Source organism: Chelonus insularis, unplaced genomic scaffold (assembly GCF_013357705.1).
Source record: "Chelonus insularis isolate UGA/USDA-ARS -01 unplaced genomic scaffold, ASM1335770v1 contig_77_pilon, whole genome shotgun sequence".
NCBI classification, from domain to species: Eukaryota; Metazoa; Arthropoda; class Insecta; order Hymenoptera; family Braconidae; genus Chelonus; species Chelonus insularis.
The window spans coordinates 401,328-423,985 of NW_023276746.1; the positions used below are offsets into that span (position 1 = coordinate 401,328).

Genomic DNA, 22,658 nt, shown 5'->3' on the forward strand with positions numbered 1-22,658 from the left:
TTTGGGTTTTTAAATAAATTTTTTATTACTTTGAGTTCTTTATTTTTTTGATAAAAAATATGTTTCCAACACGTTAATAAGTAGCAGCATCAATTTTTCAACTGTTTATTATTCATGAATGAATAAATTTATTTACTTTTACACTCGTTTTTTAATGTTGTTTTAGAAAGTTAGGTTATGAAGTTGAAAATGATGTTTATTACTGTAATTCATAGTAGAAATCATTACATTAGACGTAAATAAATAATTCGTATTACACCATTAATTCAAACTTTTTTTTTATTATTTTTAGACCAATTTAATGTAATAAACTACAACGATCACTCAAAAATAAATACGATTGATAACACAACCGCTAAAAACTTGGAGTCGAGTGTGGAATTTATTGTACCGACAATTTTTTTACGGTTGGTAATAAAAACTACTGATGGTAACTTGTAGTAAAAATAGGTGGGCGCGAAATATATTTTTTAAAAACAAAATTAGAAGTTTCAATACTGAATGAAATGAAAAAGAATCAAATTTCATAAAATCTGTTCACTAATTCAATAATCACTATATCTAATCATATTTTGATATCTCTGGAGTTCATAAGAATTCTCCAGTATTATTATTTAAGTACACTTAAAATTCAAAACTTGGCACTAGCTTGATGGCACAATACACTGGCAAGAGCTAAGAGCTTTTTGATGGGTTGCTCGAACTGCATGGACCTTTTATAGATGTAGCCTAAAGAAGCCACTATGGCTCCTGGGAGGAGCTACAGCTTTAATATAAAGGAAAAGAGAAGTAGGGATGAAGAAATGCCATCGGTAAAGGCAACCAGGGAGATTTGTCATTGGAATTTTGCTGAATTCACATCCCCAAAATTGAAAATAAATAAATAATTTGTTAGTAATATTAAAATTCCTTAAAATTATATAAATCATTTCAAATTTTTTTAATAATTGTATAAAAATATAAGAAAAATATTTTTGATAGTTGATCACATTATTGTATATTTTGATACGTATATTAAAGTCCTACAGTTGTTCATTCTGCAATAAAAACATTGTAGACTTTATAAAAACAATTAATTTTTTTATTATCAATGTCTATATACATATTTTTATACATACATATTTAATACATATGTATCACTTAAGAACGCATTAATTATTATAGTAATAACTTTCATTTTAAAATTAAAAAAAAATAACAGAAAATTCAATACAATAATGAAAATAATTACCTAGATTTATTTTTAAATTAAAAGTAACTTTTTTTTTAATATGAAGATATTGTTAAACACATAATTTTATTAAATAATCATAATAAAAAGTTAATGGTTTAATTAATTGGTAAAATTAAATCATAAAAATGATAATAACAATATGATTAACTTCATGATAATTTCTAATTTAAAATTATTGAGTTTTTTCACTAATTTGAGCTGAAACAATTATTTTTATAATTTTCCTGATAAATTGAAGTGTTTATTATCGATCGAAATTCATAATTGAGTTTATTTATTCATTAATAATGAATTTTATATTCGTAATATAGTTTTTTGTATATTTATAATGTTTAAATCATTCAATCATTTTATTTTCAATGAAAAGGTTTATTATAGTCCAAAAAAGTACTATTATTTCGTAATAACAACTAAATAGTTTTTTATTTCATTTATACAAAAAAAATTAATGGTATAAATTCAGTGTAAATAAGAGATATTTTGTAGCTTATTTCTATTAATACTTTAGAATGATTTGATAAAAGATCGCCAATTTTAAATCATTTTATTGCGAAGAATAAGTATAACAATATTTTAAATAATTATTAATCATTTTTTATGACAAGTGATGTCATTAGTTAATTACATATGGACTAGTTTTGCGCGAAAAATTCCACAATACTCAGACAATGTTATTAATTCAAACATTTTACTAATGTACAAAAATAATTAATTAGTAAACGAAATCGTCAAAAAACCTTGAAATAATTTAATTTAAATAAAATAATTTATTGAATTCAATTTAAAAAATATCAAAGCTCTCTAACTTATTGTTTTTTTTTTTAAATTAATCATTATTATTGTATTTATTATTATAATTATATTAATTTTAATCATCATAAGGAGATTCTGTGCAAGAATTTTGCCTAAATTGTAAAATCCAGCTAGCTTACTATTTTTTTTAGTCTTTTGATTCTGCAAAAAAAAAAAATCGTAAGATTAATTTTGCTGGAAATCTAATTAGTTTTGAGTTACTTTATTATACATCAAATGCAATTAGTCTGATATAATCGAGATGAAAAATAATTCTGAATATACACACACAGACATCTACCTTAAAACAATTATATTTGACTTTAGAGACTTTGGAACATAAAATCAAACTCATCACAATAATTTTCTGCTAGGAAGTCAAAAATTCTATAATTTAACAGTTGTGTTTATTTTTCAGATAATTTATATTTTTTAAAAATGATATTTTTTGAATATTCTTCATTTCTCGGTGAAGCTATCATGAAAAAACTTGTTTATTTATAAAAAAACGAAGAATATCATTCATTTCTTTAATTTGATTATGTATAATTCATTAAAAAGTATGAATGTTTTTGGAAGAATCCTAAAATTCCTAGTCTGTTTGGAAGAATTTTGATTTATTGAAAGAATTGTTCAAATTGTTAAGATATTTTTAGAAAAATTAACATTTTGTTGACTTAAATAGGTACCAAGAACTAATATAATTAAGGGAATGCTGTAAAATTATGGTACCCTTATTGAAACTTGTACAGGATTAAATGAAGTCGGGGTCAGTGCAATAATATTCACGTCCAAAAGAAACTAGACATAAACCAGATGGTCTAGTCAGTTTCAATACTTAATATACAAAAGGGATTTATGAGTTAATTCCTTCAGGCTTTTGCACTTTATTATGCATTGAACTCAACACAGCTGTGTCGAGTCCATCGGCTGATCGTTATCCCAAGACAGGTAAAGATAGCCTCTAATGGAGATTAGAAAAGGTCTGATACTGCATTATTGTTAAGCATCAGACACTATAAATATTTCGTTTATTTGCATGTTCAAAAATAAGCTGTTTATCTCATTTTAGGGTTTTCCATAATTTATTTATTCATCTATTTTTTTTATATAATATATGACTTAAAATTCTCTGTGTTTCATCGAATGAAATTCTTGAATTAGTAATTTAATGTTAAAATCACTTACACTGAAAATATTTGTGGAAAAATAATTATAGCCTTTGGTTAATTAAATCACATGTAAATAACTCAAATTAGAAATTGATCTTAAATACTGAAAGCAATTATTTAAACTATTATTTGATTAAAATTGAATACAATCATCAGAATTCATTGGAAATCATCAGTAATTTCTATTTAAAATCAAGTAATTACTATCTTCATAAAAATTATTATGACTGTAATTAACAATACCAGAAGAATATTTACATAAAATATTTTCAGTACTTTACACGTCCAATTACTAGATTTTGAATAATTAATGTAAATATAAATGTTTTAAAACAGAGATAAAAAACAAAGTTTGTGTACAATTACTCTCCTTCTTTTTGGATTAAAAAAAATTAAGTAGAAATGACTTAATTTTAAATAAAAATGGTTATTCTTAAAAGTAATTAATACTTTTTTGGGATAATTTCAAAAAATAAACGATAGATAATATTTTTTTTATTTAATTAATATTCTTAATAATCTTATGTAAATAAAGTAAAATAATGACGTTAACTGACGTTAATAAGCATAAGTTTAATATATTGTTAATTATCAGATAGATTAAATGGTCTACATATGATTCAATGCATTACTATAAATATTAGCATTTAATCATGATTTTTTTCATCTGTTTCTACCCAAAATTTTAATTGTTGAAATTAAATACTTTTTTATAATATAACATTTGAAAATCATCAATTTCATTCTGCTTTATATGATAATTTTAATATGGAATATTTTTTGTATGGTGATTGTTATTCAAGATAGCATTTATTAAAAGTTCCATTATTGTATTAAAGATAAACATCCAAAATAATTATTTGACAAGTCTAAAAATGTTTCAACGACTTTTCTAACCAATAATCAATCATCAAACATCATAGTTCTTGCATTAACACAATAAGGAACTGTTCGTTATTTTTCTGATAAGACCAAAGTTTTCATATTTCCAGGTAATTTTGTTATATATAATAATAATGCTTAAAAAAAAGTTTAAAGTTTGAAGAAGTTATTGAAGAATAGGTCGATAAGACAAAAATTATCGTTACAGTAACTAATTAAATCAGTGTTAAAAACAATTTTTATTATTTGCAATTGTATTTTTCCATAATTTGTACTATTATTAAATTGATTCATTTATTGTAATTAATAATAGTAATATTTTGATAATTTTTTGTAATGTAATTATCAATGATAAATTAATTTTAATATACAATTTTATAAATAGTAAAATGGTTTCTTTTTTATTTCAAATAAATGGACTTAATGATAAATAAACGTGTCCATCTTTCAAGAAAATAAAGGGCGTAAATACTTTTTGAAGGACTCTACAGCTGACCAATAGAGTTCAATCTTTTCCTACTCCTTAAACATTTACGAAATACTTGCACAGAAAAGAGACTTTAGGAGGAAGGGCGTAATAAGCGTGAAAGGTGGGGATATTCAAACTAGAGAAACTTATTAGTGTATAATATTTTTTGATGAGTATATTTTTTATTCAAAATCATTTTTATTGAACTATTCGGATGCAAAATTTTATTCTAGAGTTATTTTTTTCTATAGATAAAAAATAATTCATATTATTTCCCCCGATAGCCACATTTACATCACATTTACTTCAAGTTGATGATTCGTATCATCATCATATGCGTAAAGGTTGTTTGGCTTGTGAACGAAAATATTTGAATCATATTCACATCATTATATGAAGTTAAATGAATATTAGGATAAAAGACAATTCTTTGTAAATTCATTTACTTTCATCATATACGTAAATAAGACGTATTATTGAAAAGATTGAAATGTAGGAAACGCATGAGGAACATATGAAGTTGAAATTTACAACATTAAAATCGGCAATATTTGTTGTCATATTTATGTAAACTGTAATTAATAATATGATGATAGAAAATTGAGATTTAGGAATAAAATTGAAAATTAATAATAATTGATAAAAATTTATTAATTGTACATCTATATAGTAAAAATGTTTTGAAAGTACATTGAATAAATTTTGTACATATTTAAAAATTTTTACTAAATAAATTTAGAATTACAAATTTTTAATCAATTATTATCAAATACATATAATCATGGTGCTCGTAAGAATCATTATAATAACGATTAAAAAATATTCCACTAAATTAGAAATCATTTTACTATTTATTGACTAATATTAAATATGTTAATAAATCGCACTTTAACCAGTTGGTCAAATACAATGTAAAGTACTTCAAAGTACTATAATGTATTATAATTATTATTCAAGTTTCTTGATCATGATAATTTTTTTAAAAACTAACATTGATTATTATGTAACGTAAAATAATATTCAAATAGAAAAGAATTTTCAAACTTAAGGTTAAAAACTCATATCACTTAATAATTAATATAAAAAAAATGTATATATAAGTATAGTTATAAACCACAAAATAGTCATTCACTGTCATCATTTCTGAATAATTCTTGTGCTTTTTGTTTTTTACGGGAACGAACTCCTTCATTTCTTTCTGGTCTTCGGACATTCCGAGCACTTTGCTTGTAGGATCGAAGGACTTCTGTCATATCCTTTTCGAATAATCCTCATCATGATCATTATTTACAAAATTTTCATTATTGTGAATGTTAGCTGTATTGGCAATGTTATGATTATGAGATCTAGTTGGTTCTGCACAATGATCATTTAATAAAGAATTTTCTTTTAGTTGACGTAAATGTTGAGATCGTCTAGCTTCAATTAAATAATTATTAGATTTCCTTTTTGAACTATATCTAATCATAAAGACGACAATGGTTACAAGAATAATTAACATAGTAAGAAGCAGATCCATTATGTCTGAAAGTAAAACATTATAGTTAATGCTATTATAGATTTGAAAATATTAACGTAAATACATATAGCTATATCCATATATTAAACTAAACATCGTCAAATACACAATACAATGTATTTATTAATAACATTACTTACCCAATAATTACCAGCACTGGTTATATGCACTAATTTATAGTTTTTCTTTACAAACAGAAAAAATGTCATTCAACTTAAACTTATTAGCAGCCATATTGAAAAGACGTTACAACGTCATACATGCTTTTGTACGAAATTAGATCATTTGAATCATTGGATTTACCAAAAATTTACAACAAATTTACAGATGTAATGATGTAAATCTGATGTAAAGATTTGTTAATAAAACTTGATCATAACTTTCTAAATAGATTTACGTAAATCGTACGACACGTCTCTTTAATTTTGTATATGATAAAATTGAATTTTTCTTTTAAATCAACTTTCATTCATTTAGTGTCGTCATTAGATTACTGATAATTTTTGTAAATAGATGACGCATTGAATGTTGTTAATATGATCCAATATTTCGCTCATATATATTAAGAAATAAATTTAGTAAATACAAGAGCAACTTTGCGTAAATACTTTGTTGCAATAATTCACCAAATTATTTATCGATTATGAATCCCTAAATTTGATCATTAATTTACCAATATGAATTTTTATTCAGTAAATGTAATACATATGCGTTAAACTTGATTGAAATTCGTTTCTTAAATCGTGTGATGTATATATGATTATCACGAATGGCTATCGGGGTCATTACCGGAAATTCTTATTGTTAATAATCTCACTTCCCGTATTGAAGATTAGCTGAAATAGATATCGAAGATTTGAATCAATTTTTTCATCGGAAGTAGAATTTTTCCTTGCAGAATAATTAAATCACATACTGATCATTTGTAGTAATTGTGTAGATCAACTTCACAAGTACAATTGCGAAATTTTGTTCATTAATTCAACTACACATTTATTTAACATATGAATGAGGTTTCTTGAAGATAAAGAAATATGCTTCTTTTAGTTCTATCTTTACTTTTCTGTTTGGTTAAAGTAGAGACCTACTTAATTAAGTTTTAAATTTAAGAAAAATTATGTAAATTTTAATGATCAGCTTTTTTCAGATAATGTGTAGTATAATAAAATGAAATACCAATTTTCATATATTAGAAATGTAGAGTTATACAAGCAATAATGATTATTATGATATTTCAATTGGGATCATAATAAAAATATATTGTGCAAATGAACTGCAGTTGATACAAAGATAAAATTTTATTATTTTAATCCGTAATAAAGAATCATTGATAGAATTATTATAAACATAATTCCTTGTCGCAATGGTTAGATAACATAAATGATTATTTGTCTAGATTAAAAAAATTTTTTTTTTCAATTTCAGCTGGGTTGTTTTGTTTACAATTTCTCGAATCACAGGTATTTTTTTTTTAATAATGAGATTTTTATTTAACTGTTATAAGTCGTAAACGATGGACTGAATTGGATTCAAAACATTCAACTTTTTTATTGAAACACTTACTCATTTTTTATAATTCAAATTTAGCCTCTTAATTGGCTAAAAAAAAATATCGAACGCTTTTGTTACTTGAAAATAATTATATTGAGAAAAAAATGTATTAAATAATCAAGTAGTATTTTATTAATATTGTACCTAGTCGCAGGCATTAATTGAACAACAATTCGTGCAATAATACTATTATGTTATAATTTTCTAGGATAATAAACAAGAACAAGTTGTAACACCTAAATTTTCTCAAGGCGAGTCCCCAAGAAAATTCCCGCCCCAATTTAACAATTTATCTAAATTCTATGGCCCAGGATTCTATGGCGGATGCGTTACAAAGTAAATTCTCTAGACACAAATTAAAATCCAATTTCAACTTTATTATATAAACTATTTACAACATATATGTATTCTATTCTAGATTTCCAATTGTACAGTTTTACAAAGTAAACTTTCACTTAGGTGCCGTTATACTCGAGAGAGAGAGTTGCTATCTTAAAATCCCACCCAGAAGTGTCTACCCCGTGGCCTAATCTCTCGTTGGTCGGGCTACAACCCAGACCGGGATACTCGAAGAGCTAACAACTCTTCGAGGGAAGGCTACAACCTTGCCTGAATAATCGACGAGCTTCAACTCGTCGACGAAGAGCTCCAACTCTTCTAGGGGGTATAGGTGTGAGCTACGACTCTCGATCGCTAGCTAAAACCAAGAGCACCAACTCTTGGCTGGAAGGCTTCAACCCTCCAATTCCTATTTTCGGAAAGCTTCTACTCTCCGGGGCAACTAAAAGGCTACAACTCTGTATTGTACGACGTGAGCTACTACTCTCGTCGGTCTCGTTGGTCTAGTACCTCGGAGACAGGTGAAGTGACGATCTCCGCAAAATCTAGCTCTTTTATACTGTATGACTCCGCCCACTTTGCTATCCCCCACCACTATTGTAGTGGGTTGCGTGGGGAAGTCGTCATGGCAACAAGATCATCTCAATAACTCTCTCTCTCAGATCTATTACGTTACTTATGACCCTCTCTCTCTACTACATGATTTTAATAGGCTTCGCCGATAATTTAAATTTCGCGCTATTTCTCATGGGTCATGATTTTACTGATTATCGATTCATCAGACCAATTAATTTTCTATAATATCGGCCTTAAAAATGTAACTTCGTTACAAAGTAATAAAACTATACGGAGAAAAAAAATCAACAAAGTTTGTAGAGTAATTTTATTATTTTTTTTACTAGGCTAGCACAGTAAAGTTAGAACAGATCAGATATTATCTATTTATTAAATTTTCGATAAAATAATATTTAATAATTTATACAATGAAAATTTATATCCGAGTACTCGAAAAATATTATTCATGCAAGCAAAATTCATTATGTAATTACTTATTCATTAAAAAATAATGTTATGTACCAGAGTACACAACATTTTTGTTAAAACAAAATAGAATATTAAATTTTAAAAAAGGAAAAGGGACAGTATGCAGAGGAAAGTCAGGTAAAGAAAAATCAATGAGTGAAGTCAGACTTGAAGGCACCAAGGGGCAACTCAAGGACGCTAGGTGGACAGTCAGGTGAAGGAAAAAAGAGAAAGCGGGCGTAAAGGCAGTTCAAGAGGCCCGCACGTGGATAGCCTGACCAAAGGAAATTTGGATATTCAAATTTACCGGATTGGCAGAAAGAACATTAAAGCTACCACCTCCAGCTTTTCAGAGGGGTTAGAACCCTGGATAAATAGTCCAGATTTTCCCAAGGAACTTCAGTCTCTGCTAAATTTTTGTCGGGCTTGGTGCAAAATTTTGAACTGTAGTCTACTTCATATTTCAAACTCAGATTTGATTCTTTTTGAAAGATTTATTCTCAGTAACATTAATAATTTCCTTCAATTTATAATTATTCAAGAAAAACAATTTTTTTAGAATTTTCTTCTTGAAAAAAATAATTCTTCTATTTACTCAAACAAGTATATTTTTTGAAGAACTCAACTCGACCAAAGAAATATTTTTTCTTTAAAGTAATAAAAGAATTTTTCTCAACTCGTCGGGAAAGATTTTGTGAAGAGAAATCTTTGAGAAAATATATATACGTGAGCAAACGAGCGAAGTCGAAGTCTACGAGCAAGAGAGAGAGAGGTGCGGTACGGCGAGGAAACTCAAGCGGCTGTAAATCAACCAACCAGGGAGCCTAGCCGAGTATCTTCAGGCAGCACTACAACCTGCTACGCACCGACCTGCTGAACAGCGCTTCAACTTTCTGCTACCTATCCATTTCACCCTTGTAAAACAATTTCTATTCAACTAAAGTGAGTAAAGGCTAATAAAGATTATCTGTAATAAAAAGGAACAACACTCTTCTTCATTTGTTGCACCATAGTGGTTTGCCAGCACTGATTACCTTACCTATTTCTTTAATTTTCCATCTAAAATAAACTCTGCGAGGTCTCCGCACCCGAGTGGAGTAGAAGGCGATTGTGTCTTGACTCAAAAAGAGACCGTTCTGTTACGGGGACGTAACAAATAAATACAACAAAAATTACAGAGCTAGCACAGGAAAATGTGTAGGTCATAAATAAATAAATTGTGTCCCGAGCAGGTAAAAATCGTTAAGCTAGGTCCTTAAGATTTCCTGAGCTGGTCATACAAAAATTAGAGTGCTGGCACTTTTAAAAATCATGTTCATTTAATAAAAATTATCGAATTTGAATTTAAAAATTATTTATATGTAATTTAAATATCAGTAAATAATAATAGTAATTTTTAAATATTTGTACTTTATATTTATAAAAATTAGTCTGGAAATAATTTAGTTTCAATCTTTTATTAATATTCTTACAATTTCATACAAAATGAAAATAAAACTTAAACATAAATAAGAAATACATCAAACATTAACTTATACATATGTAAGTATATATTTAAAAACTTATAAACATAGTAAATTCATCATTTTAAATCCAACATTTTTTTACGTATTCTATATTATTACCTGCACGTATTTGATGTGTTATATAGGCATTAGATATTTCTACCCATGATAAACACTTGTAAATTTTTTTATATTCAAAAATACGGAAGGCATAATAATGTTCATCAAAATGACATTCTATATGGGCCCGACTTAAAATCTGTAAAAGAAACAATTCTATTATAGTAACAATAATAATTCTAATATAATAACAATTCTAGCGTAACATGTAATTTTATGATAATCTTGAATTGAATTTTATGTAATATATTGTCAAAAAAGAACCTTTAGTTCTAGTAATTGGAACCTTCTTAAATTTATGCACGCAAAAACAGTTGATTATTACATGTGATTAAACGTTTTTTTTTAGTATTTTTACATACATTTGATCTTTTTTAAATTTATTGGAAAATTTTTTGTTAAGACATCAACAACTGGAGCCGAATCACTTTATAAAGAACTTTTTTAGTAAACTACATTACCATATAAGTAGATATTACAGTTCGAACGAAAACCACGTGACCACGAAGTAAAATTAAATTCAATACGAAAAAATCTAAAAACGAAGCTTACAAATAAATTCAAAACAATTTGCGATCATCAATGAATTCTATAAATTTAAATGAATTATTTCTCTTATCGTTAAAAGAGAGTAGATATATTCGATAATAAAGAAAATGTTATGACTATTTTGTTATTAATAAATATACTAACGCATGCGAGAAAGTATCAACTAATAAACGTAGAAGTTATTTTTAATATTAAATGTATTAAAATAAATCAAGAATATTTACAAAAATTTATTTAATAAATATATCTATTGTCTACTCCTGAAATTAACGAATTTGTACCTATAAATAATTTTACATTCTTACATTCGAAGATCGGTTTGAGGTGTCCTAAACCCCATTCGTCTAACATTTGCCATATTTTCACAAGTTGTATTACACAATTACAGTTGATGTTAATTATGCACTTCACTGATGAATGAAACAAATAAATTTCTATAACACTTTTCACAAAACTTGCTTTATAAAAAATATAAAGTGTACCACTCGATGGTTCGATCCGTCTTCGACCACGGCAACTTATAGATAAATTGTTTAAAGTTCTGAATATACAATATATGTGCAAGAAAATAGGAGACTTCGGAAGGGATGCATAAAGCAGAATGAGACATTTAGGAAGGGATAGACAAAAGTAAAAATCCTTAGGATAATCGGGAAAAACCATGGCGACGACCGGGCAAAAAATGATTACCCGCAATAAAACCTTAGTTTAATGACTGTCTGAGGAATATAGGTATGTATATGCTGTGTATAGTAGATTTTTACTAAAATTCCCTCAAATTTACCACTACATAATATGTAGTTATTTAAATAAAAATTCCATATTTTTAATGTAATAAGTAGATTTTTTTGTAGAAATATTAAATATAAGAATATCGGATTTACAAGTGCTACTTTTATGAATTTTAATTTCTAAAAGAGAACTTAATAGGTAAATTAAATTTTAAATTTACCAAGTGATCGACAATCAAGAGATACGGTAGTGTCTCGTGCGCCAAACATAAATTGCCGCCATTTAGCCCTTACGTCACGACGAGGCACTACCGTTGTTGTCTCTATACAAATTATAAGATGATTTTTGCAGGTTATAATTTTTGAATTAAAAATTTTTTTCTTATTATAACATAAACATGGGCTGAAATTAAGAATTTTCTCGGAAAGCGATCGTTGACTTTCGATTAAGAATACTATGCTGAGCTGAGTTTTCATTTTTATATATTTTCAAGCAATTTTCATTTCAATTTTTTTGTAAACTGTACTAACTCAATTCTATCTTAACTTCAGTTTTTTTATTTATAATTAAAAAAAAAACTTGAACAATATCCGTAGATTACATAAATTTGTTAGTAGTTAATACTTAATAGTGATGATGTCCATATACGTACATTAAACTTTGGTAAAAATAACAAAAAAATTAAACAAAATCTACTGAACATTTTTCTCTGTGTACCATTAATTTTTTCATAGAACAACTTAGATTAATGAAACAGGAAAAATCGAGGAAACCTTGATTCCTGAAGATTGAATCAAAATCCTTTGTGAGCATAACAATATGGATCATATGAAAATAGATCTACGTCATTTACGAGGACTTCTCTTCTCAGATCAACTATATTAACATCGTATAAGTATTTTTAATTAATATATTGAATCAAAAGTAAATTTCTGAATTTATAAATTTTTTTTTTTTTAGAAATTCTTACCCATCAATATCAGTCTTTCCACTATTTATTGGTAAATTTTACTTTAAATTAACTAGTAAAACTTGTTATAAAATTTTTCCTATGTAGAGATCAACTAAAAAAGATATCGAAGATTCAGATCAATTTTTTTTTCTCAGAACTGAAATAGAATACTGTTTAGAACGATTATCTAGATCAGCGCTATAAATACAATCGGGAAATTCATTGATTCATTTAAGTGTTGGTTTATCTAACATATGTGCAAAGTTCTTTGAGGATTTAGAAAAATGTTTATTTTAATTTCCACTTTGTGGTTTTGTTCGCAATTTTTCGGATTGAAAGTATGTTTTTTAACATATCAATTTTTTATATAACACAGGCATGATACATGTTACTTATTATGCCTGTAGAGCGGGATCTAAGTAATTTACTAAAATCCCTAGTAAATTAAGTATTCGAAAACGCAATTATGATTAATTTCAGATACAACACCAAATTTTTTCTGAGGTGTTAAAAACAAATAATGACGGATTAAGTAAATTTTTGAAAAATCCTATAAGGTTATGTAATTTTGTTTTTTTACAAAAACTGTACAGGAGATCTTTCCATCATTTCGCTAATGTCATCATTAGCACGAGTCGTACGGATACGATTATTATAATACTCGATCAATCAATATATATTATAAATAAAACTAAAATAAAACCAATCAGCTACATTATAAGTCATTCATTGAACATAAACAAATTTGTTTACTGTCTTAAAATTCTACAATAAACTAATTTTATTGATAGGCTCAACTCGATGTGACACTGTTGGATTTTGTATTCGAATCTTATGATCCGGATTATTTTAAAGATATGGAAATTATCACATGGAATAATGACATCGACATAAATATGACAGTAATTGACTACATGCCACTAGAAGCTGAAGTAAGAGAAAAAAATGTTTGATAATTGCATAGCTTTTATTTAAATGAATTATTTTGAAAATTTCAGCTACGAATACAAATAATTGGTGCAACGATGGGAGAGTATAAAGTACCTACAGGTATCGACTGGAAGTTTTCTTTATGTGAGGGTTTAAATGAGCCAATCATCATGCGAATGATGATGAGTTATCTTGTTCCGCCCATTGACGATTGTCCGCCTGAACTGGTAATACATATAATTGAAAAACATTGAAATCAATTGAATAAAATTTGAAATTATGTATAAATTATTTCAGGGAACTTATAGTGGTTCATATAAATTCGATGATTTTCGAACTTTTCCGGACTCTTTCCCCCCAAATAATTATTTAACGATAACTTCAATTTATACTTCAGAAAAAACATTACTCGAAATGCGCAGTTATGTGTCTACGCGTTGAAAACTATAAAATATAGTGCATGAAGAGAGATAAAATGAAGAAAAAATGTATTTTTTAAACTGAAAATCATGTATATGAAAATTTAATCAATATGTTATTGTATTAAATGTCTAAATATTGTTCGGATAATTAAAAGTATAAGAAAAAAAACTGCAAAGTTTAATATTTTGATTATCTCTATTAGTTCCATTATGGGTATAAACGTTAATCAAATTTTTTATTTAGCATTATGGTTCTTTGTATCTAGATAAAACCAACAGCTGTGCGCAAGAAAATTTTTAAAGATCCTTTTTTTTTTTGCTTAATTAATACGGGAAATGATTCATAAAAATAAAAAATATGTTGGAAAAAAAAGACAGTCAATTATTTCCTTATTTAATCATTGAAAGATTTTTTAACTTATGATGGAGGAAAAAATCCATTAAAATTAATATCCAAGAGGTAGATAACTATTTTTATTATTTGAAATAATTTTATTTTGTTATATTCATTTAACACAATTTTATTTTCTTTTTATTTAATTATCTAGAACATTTTTTTTATTCATAATTCCTAATAAAACCCATTAAAATCGATATGGAACACGGGGGAAATTGTTACTTATTAATTGGCTTAAATATTTTCAAAATTTTATGCTTCTATAAAATCTTTAAAGTCACGCCAAGTTTTTGGTTGTTATGTTTATTATGAAAACAGGAAAATAATTCATTTTAAATATAGTTGATTTTTAGATTTAAATAATTGGTATTTAATGATTTTAGGACTTTTTGTAATTTCATCATTGTCGTTATTTATCCTTGGCGCACATTTTTGTACAGCCCAGAAGGGGGGGGGGCTATTAAGGTAACCCGAGCAGGTCCTGGTTCAAAAAATAACGCACCTCTAAGTACGTTCCTTATAAGGAAAGCCTGATTTAGGGAAACAATAAGGATCTTTCATAAACCAAACCAGGAATTTTATAAATTTTTTAGGATTATTTATGAAACCAATAAGGATCTCACATGGATCAAATGAGAAATTCGATTAATTTTTTGGGATTATTTAAGGATGGTTTAGGTTTGTCTGATAACGAATCTCTTATTAGTGATTTAATAATTATAAAAATTATTAATTATTATTTTTAAAAATTATTGAAATATAATCGACCTTTTGAAAATGAAAAAATTTTATTTTTAAATCTTTTTTTTTCATTAAAAAAATATGACATTAAAATTATTTAAGTAATACTATTGTTAAAATATTAAAGAAAGTTTATAGTGAAGTAGACATTTTTTAATTATAATCAAAAATAAATCATGTAATACTTATTGTCGTCACCTTGATCCTCTTCTTCATCAGTGGACTTTTTATCTGTCTTCTTTTTGTTCATCTTTTTTGTTTTAGATCTTTTTTCTACACCTTTACGTCTTCTCTCTGCACCTTTGCCTTCCCAATCTTTACAATTATAAAGAACAGAAGCTACGCTGTGTATTATCACCTTTTCCTCTATTGGGTTCGGTTCCGATTTTGTAAATTTTTTAATAATTATAGCTGTAATCAAAAAAAAAGTTTTACATTTATTATTCTTCAAGATAACTAATTAATCAATTAGTTATTTTATGTTTTATGAATCACAATTTGAATTTATTAATTGAAATTAATTAAAACCTATTAATTAAAATTTAAAGGTGTTTTAAGTTACCTTTAATTATTTTATAAAAAGACGTGTCAACGAAAATTTTTTTATCATCAGCTGCTGGCTTCAGGTTGAGCTGTAGAGCTACTTCCCGAGACATGAACACTCGCATCATTGTGCTAACATTTTGGACAATGCGTTGGCTGGTGTTAATTTTTATCATAAGTTTTTTTACCTGTAAAATCATGTATTATTTGAAAAAAATGTTTCTTAAACATATGCTTATCTTACCATTTTTTTATTAAAGTCTTCATTGGTTTTCAATTTTTGTTCAAACTCGTCGAATACTTCTATTGTTAAACATGGACAATATTTCAGAATTTCCTCAGTTTCTTCATCAAAAATAGTAATCGGCTCGCTTCGAGCAGCATTTTTAACCTCTGTGATGTTTTTAATTTCGATCAAATAACCTTTTAATATATTTATCTGTTTAGCGTTCGAGTCAACCGTCTTATTTATATTTTGACAATGTTCAATAATAATTTTTTGTTGCTGTTCAACCTGGTTTAATAATTTTTTGATATATTGATTGTCAGAACTTTCTGGAATAAAATTGTACTATTTAGAAATCACATATCATTAATATTTATAAAAATTACTACTTCCATAATGAGAATAGTTACATACCATTTTGAGCATTTATTTTTATTGATGAACTATTTTCTTTTTCCAAATCATTTTTAGTTGAAGTTAAACCAATTTCATCTATATCAAGATTATGATTATCCACACTTTTTCTAATATTTTCATTTCTTTCACTCAAAAAGCTCAATGATTTTTCATTTTTCTTAGAAAATTTTTTTTTATTATTTAAACCAGGACGCCCCTTATAAGTTGACGTTACGCTACTGTCACTTGAGTCATCTGTGGAAGTACATTTTTCGCTTTCATCAGAAGAACGATGTTGCTGGTTTTTTTTTTGAACTTTTTTTGAAGATGATTTAGCTCCTGAAAATATTAATAAACACTTGATATGTATTTCGATACAACTTTATGTAAGACAAGATTTAAAATGAATGATTTATATTTGTAAATTAAGTACTAATAATTAATAATAGACATGCTGGTTCTTACGATTTTCTTTATTATGGCTTCTTGATTTTTGGGAGAGACTTGTTTTTTTTCGTGACGTTCCCGTGAAGGTTTTTTTGTCTTGTCTGACAAAAATTTATTGAATTCTGTTGTAAAAAAATGAACAAACGATCAAGTAATGAACTACCGTGGTTTTAACATAGATTTTAACGATCAATAAAAATATATATATGTATATACACAAATAATAACTTATCGCCGTCAAGATCATCTAAATCAATTTTGCCAGCAAAGTCAATCATATTTGAAGCCATTTTAGGAGATAATTTTTGCATTTTCAAAAAGTCTTCATCTTCCTGAGCTTTTAATTTTGCAGACTCATCGTTGTCTGTTGAATAAGCATACGGCTGATATATGAGTTTATCTGCCAATTTTTCAGCCTCTTCAAATGTATCTCAATTAATTATGTACTATCATTATTACGTATCACATAGAAACTTCCTTAATAAATTATCTATTTGTATATATTATTAATTATTGAAATTGTATCATTGTGAAAGAAATGTTGTGTAAAATAAACAGAAAGTGTTTTTTTTTTATCAAAAAAAATTTTTCATGCAATTAAGAACTTTTTTTCTTCGATAATTCAATTAAAAAATTAAACAGTATTTAAATAAATTAATTAAATCTTTTTACATACCTGCCCTCCCACGAGCCTGAAAATAATATGATGGCCAATTATCCAGAGGATCATCATCATTTTGTACCATTTTTCTTAATTGCTCTGAGTTCTCTTTAGTATAAGGAGGTGGCATAAAAATGCACTTTAATTTTCCAAATCTGCCATCCAAATAAATCCATTTACGAGGCACAATGTCTATGGAAGGTAGCTCGTTTTTTTTTATTGGTAAAAAGACAACTAATCTATACTTTGTGTATAAGTTAACTGATGACATCCTGCTGAATTTCCGTTGTAAATGTTATTATAGAACTTCACAAAATTATTTTAGGTGCCCACTTGTTTTAAACATTCAATATCAACTGAATCACACAATAGTTATGACTGATTTTTTATAAATTCAATTTATAAAAAAGATCTATGAGTAATCGAAAAATTTTACTTTATAAAATCGTTTTATAAAGACATCCACTCATTACAAATGTTCAACATAAACTGATTCACTTGACAATCACTTGAAAAAAGATAAGCCTTTGCTGTATGTTTCTTGAAAATGTTTACATTAGTATCAAATATCAATTTTTCGACAATTCTATTCACAAAATATAAACATCACTAGTATCTATAAACACTCTATAAGTATCAACACTTCTTGGAATATAACTGTTTCGTTTTTCACGTGAATACAGACATAAAATTATTGTCTGGCTGAAGAAAATAATTTGTTCAACATTTTTAATAATAATCAAATTATAGTACTTTCATTACCAAAAGTTAAATAAATTTTTTCATTTACAAAATTATTAATATTCTCGAACAAAATATATACACTATATACAGCATCACTACTACTAGTACAGTCTATCACATGTTGTATAGCCAATGAAACACGAATTTAAGTTCTACTTCGAGTTTATTAAAACTTAATAGTTTGTACAGGTTACAGCTGTTCTGATATAAAATTGTATGATTTAGAAAATAGAAGACAAGTAGACAGGTTGGTGTCTTAGAAAAGAGTGGGTATGTTCCTTAAAATGGGATGTATTTATGGGATGAAATTCAGGATAGAAGGGGTTGTTGTTTGGTGACGTAAGGCTGTTTTTTTTTGGTTAGTGAAACTGTGTCGAATCAGGTAGTTGAGGATTTTGGGAATTTTGGAAAGTGTAGTTTTCTGGGGAAATATTAAAGTGCAGTTTTATGACAGGATATAGAAAAAAGGGGTTTAAAGAATTTAGAAAGCTAGATAAGATATACATAGATAAACTAAGTTATAATATAAGGGCAGGATATATAACACACATATGGAGTAATGGCATGACACAGAGTTTTTCTTTGTCGTTCTCACTTAAATCCATACACACCATTTTTTTTAACATCTTTGAGGTCATATATTTCAAAGTCTCCATTTCTTGCACTTACATTCCACATTTGAAAACTATTTGAACTACAAGGATATGTATAAAGGGCTTTCCTTTTTCTTAATGTTATCCCACACATTTTTATTGAATTTATATTATTCCCGGAAGATTGATACATATTGTGTATTTGGAAAACTTTATTATCAGTTAATAAAACGGCATTGTTTGGAGGTTTAGTGGTCAGCAAAGCTTCTTTATATTCCAAGCGTTTGATAATTGTTCTTCCAGATCTTTCTTTATTCACTTGTAATATTTTTATTTTTATTGGTAATGTTGGCTTTTCACACATGCTAGACTTCATTTTATTGAAACGACGACATAATTGAGCTAATGGATTATTACCGTTTCTCAACAACTTTTTTATTTTTCCTAATAAATTTTCAAATGGATAGCTTGAAATTTTAGATAAAGAATATTGCATGTACTCTACATCATTTGCAATATGGGTAAGATTGTGAATAGTACCAATTAAAACTGACCATGTATATATTGCAGGTGCAATGGTTACAAATGCACTTAAATAAAATTTTGCATATCGTATTTTTTCTAACGCGAGTTCATTTGAACATAATATTCTGCAGGCAGCGTGTAATAATAAAAAATGCTCATAAACTACCCTAGAAAGAATATTTTTAAATACAATAGGACCAGCATATAATAATAAAAACTGTAATTCTGTTGATTTAAATTTACTAAAGTTATCTAATGAACGAGTATTCCGTTGAAATTCCGATGGCACCTTAATCTTCAATAATAATTCACATAACCGTCTCCTGTGTCTGTAGTCTATCTTTAATCCTCTGTTAACACTGCCTTTTAACCAACACTCTAACAATTTTTTCATTACACCTAAATAAAGTAAGTGCATAGAATCTAATACAAATTGATGCACTAAATCAATTTCAGGTTGTATACGAACTAAAGGTGATGTATTTAAGTGATGATAAGGGTTTGTTTGGTTTCTAAAAGATATATTAGTTCTCGCTTCAATCTCACCAATGAGAGGATAAATAGTTCTATTTTCAAATCTCACACCTTTGACTGTGCATCTCTCACATGAATAATATCCTCCATGACCAATCATACATTTAAGTAGTGATCGTGCAGGTCTATCACATATAAATGCTTCAATTGAAACTTTAAATGATCGATTATCTACTGTAATTCTGGACATTTGTAAAATATTTATTTCATTTATAAATTTTTGAAAAAAAAATTCTAGACTCGAAGGTTTCCAGTCTCCACAATAAATAGCTACCGGGAATGGTTTATAACGATCAAGTTTATCATATACCTTACAAAGTATCGGCCATAGTTGTTTTGAACTTGATTTAAATAATGGTAAACCGTCAACATTAATTAATAATTCAATATTATTCGTATCATGTAATTCACAATTTAAACAATTTTCTTGATTTTTTTTAATTCCAAAGTACACGAATTCTTCATTTTTGCTAAAATTTTCAATTTCATATTTACCGCAAGTTGTACCCAGAAAAGTTCTAGCAGTTTTTGGTAAGTCTGGATAGACTCGAATTCTTAAAATATCCATTAATTTTTCTAATCGTACATAAGAAATCGGGGGAGTCAGTAACGTCCATTGACGAATTTTTTCAATTTCATTTAACTGAGCAATATTATTTTCATCAATATCATCCTCAGAAGTTGTGCTAGAAATATTATTTCCATCACTATCACTTTCAGAAAATGTATTATCAGCTAAACTACTTTCCTCTTCATTGTACTCTCCATGATCATTCTCAGAATCTGTGATATCTACACTATTCCTAAATTGTCTATTTGAGTTTTCATTATTTTCTTGTAATTATAAATCAGGTGATACAAATTTATTTATCGCAGGCACCTCATTATATCGCACTTCATACACTCTTTCACTGACAGCGGGTGAGACTACTCGTTCAACATTATGGAGATCACAATTTTCAATTGTTCTATTATTAAGTGATGCTTGATGCTGCTGTTCATGACTTAATTTACGTTGCTCGTCACGAAATTTTTCTGCTCGTAAACGTGCAAGTTCACGTATACGAAAATTCCGTGAATTATTTGTTGACATATTTACTTATTAAATTTATTAATTTAAAAAAAATAAAGAATTGTTAAAATCACAACACACGTTTGCACATTAAAAAACAAACTTGTAAAACACGAAAATATTTATTGCCAATCGCTTGTGTTTATCGAATGAATAAGAACAGTTATATGACTCCTCTAAAACCTATTGATCCCCACTCCGAATCTGCCCTTGCATTCAAAAATTAAAAACAAATTTTATTTTCATCCGCAATACGCTTGTATTTTTCTTTAGGATTTTAATCAGTAAGATAACGTAACACATAAATAGATAGTTTGTATACATATATACAATAAAATATATCTGTAGATGAAGATATACACTCGTGTTTATGTACGTACATGTGTAGATAAATATAAATTGATTCTTGCCAAATAGAAAAGTTAATATTTATTTGATATATACATTAATTAATCAAATAATTTATAAAAAAATAATATAAAATAAAAAATAATTTATAATACTCTATGGATTATATTTTCACATGTAAATAACTGTATGCACAGTTTATTATACGAGTTACATAGTTATGAATAATAAAAAATTTTCACAGCTTTCCTATTTAGATTGTCGTTAGAAAAATTAAAGGCGTTCCTTAATTAAGGCAAATTTATGAAGCTCCTTATTCTGGCCTTATACGAATACAATTTTTAGAATGAGGAATCCCAAACATTGTCCTTGGTTAGGGAAGCCCTGAATTTACCGTATGATATTCTAAATCAAAATTATTCAGTCCTACCCGGTTTCGACTGCTCTTATAAGAATCTTATTAGGTAATAATATGGATTTCCCTATTTTGGAAAACATTATTAAAACTTAATCTGGTCCCGAGTCCTTTTAAGGTAAACCTAACTACCATTGCTAGTCGGGAATGTTTTAATGGAAAATTCCACTACGGTCAAGTAAGATTTTCGTATGTCAATATTTCTAAATAATGCATAAAAAATTATAGATAAAAACAAATAATGAGTGAATGTATTGCGTGAAGAAAGAGTAGATTTATTTTGTCACTTTTTCTTTTTTTTTTTCAAATTTTCTTTCCAAAGTTTTATTTAATATAAATTTTGTTACAAATTTTTTTTCTAGGCATGTTTTTTATTTTCTTTTTCTACATAATAACGTTTCACCATTAACAATCTTTAACCTCTTAGAAATTTATAAGATTTTCCCAGTTATACACATCCTTAAGGATGTGTATAAGGTCAAATAACGTAGTACATCCAATTAATTTTTAAATTTCTCAATATGTAGTAAATTTTAAGCAGAGAGGATCTTCAGTAATTTGTCTTTTCCATTCATTATTTATATTTCTGTCCATTATTGTAAAACAAAAAATATATTATAATTTCGATGAATAGAATTAATTAATTTATAGTTTAAAAAAAGACAAAATAAATTTATTCATCAAATGTTTTCAAAGTGTTAACCAATCATAAATTTACATTATGTAAATGTACAGATCTGAATAAATCTTTTCATCTCCAGTAGAATCCAATAGAGTTGCTCCAGTAGAATCAAAATTCACAGACAATCATACAAAAACATAATA

General features: G+C 26.9%; 3 protein-coding genes across 3 annotated transcripts; 1 reads left to right on the top strand and 2 right to left on the bottom strand.

The window, feature by feature from the left end:
• The first annotated feature begins 13,102 nt into the window (after positions 1-13,102).
• LOC118071352 (uncharacterized) lies at positions 13,103-14,391 on the top strand. Its single transcript, XM_035090460.1, has 4 exons — positions 13,103-13,177; positions 13,631-13,771; positions 13,838-13,996; positions 14,067-14,391. Exons 1-4 carry the CDS (start codon positions 13,124-13,126, stop codon positions 14,208-14,210), a joined length of 498 nt encoding a protein of 165 aa, XP_034946351.1. The 5' UTR covers positions 13,103-13,123; the 3' UTR covers positions 14,211-14,391.
• Positions 14,392-15,492: 1,101 nt separating this feature from the next.
• Positions 15,493-18,318, bottom strand: LOC118071340 (uncharacterized). Its single transcript, XM_035090448.1, has 6 exons — positions 17,618-18,318; positions 17,160-17,371; positions 16,513-16,825; positions 16,117-16,427; positions 15,892-16,060; positions 15,493-15,740 (listed from the first exon to the last, which is right to left on the bottom strand). The coding sequence occupies exons 1-6, from the start codon at positions 17,871-17,873 to the stop codon at positions 15,493-15,495; spliced, it is 1,509 nt and encodes a 502-aa protein (XP_034946339.1). The 5' UTR covers positions 17,874-18,318.
• On the bottom strand, positions 18,311-21,170 carry LOC118071325 (uncharacterized). Its single transcript, XM_035090423.1, has one exon. It carries the CDS (start codon positions 20,564-20,566, stop codon positions 18,938-18,940), a length of 1,629 nt encoding a protein of 542 aa, XP_034946314.1. The 5' UTR covers positions 20,567-21,170; the 3' UTR covers positions 18,311-18,937.
• Between the last annotated feature and the right edge of the window lie 1,488 nt (positions 21,171-22,658).

Coding starts and splice junctions, on each gene's coding strand:
- LOC118071325 (XM_035090423.1), bottom strand. CDS start 20,566: ATGGATATTTTAAGAATTCGAGTCTATCCAGACTTACCAAAAACTGCT.
- LOC118071340 (XM_035090448.1), bottom strand. CDS start 17,873: ATGTCATCAGTTAACTTATACACAAAGTATAGATTAGTTGTCTTTTTA. Junction 16,428..16,512: donor AAAAATAAATGCTCAAAATG/GTATGTAACTAT, acceptor ATTTTATTCCAG/AAAGTTCTGACAATCAATAT. Junction 15,741..15,891: donor TTTTTATAAAATAATTAAAG/GTAACTTAAAAC, acceptor TTTTGATTACAG/CTATAATTATTAAAAAATTT.
- LOC118071352 (XM_035090460.1), top strand. CDS start 13,124: ATGTTTATTTTAATTTCCACTTTGTGGTTTTGTTCGCAATTTTTCGGA. Junction 13,178..13,630: donor CGCAATTTTTCGGATTGAAA/GTATGTTTTTTA, acceptor TTTTATTGATAG/GCTCAACTCGATGTGACACT. Junction 13,772..13,837: donor ACATGCCACTAGAAGCTGAA/GTAAGAGAAAAA, acceptor TGAAAATTTCAG/CTACGAATACAAATAATTGG.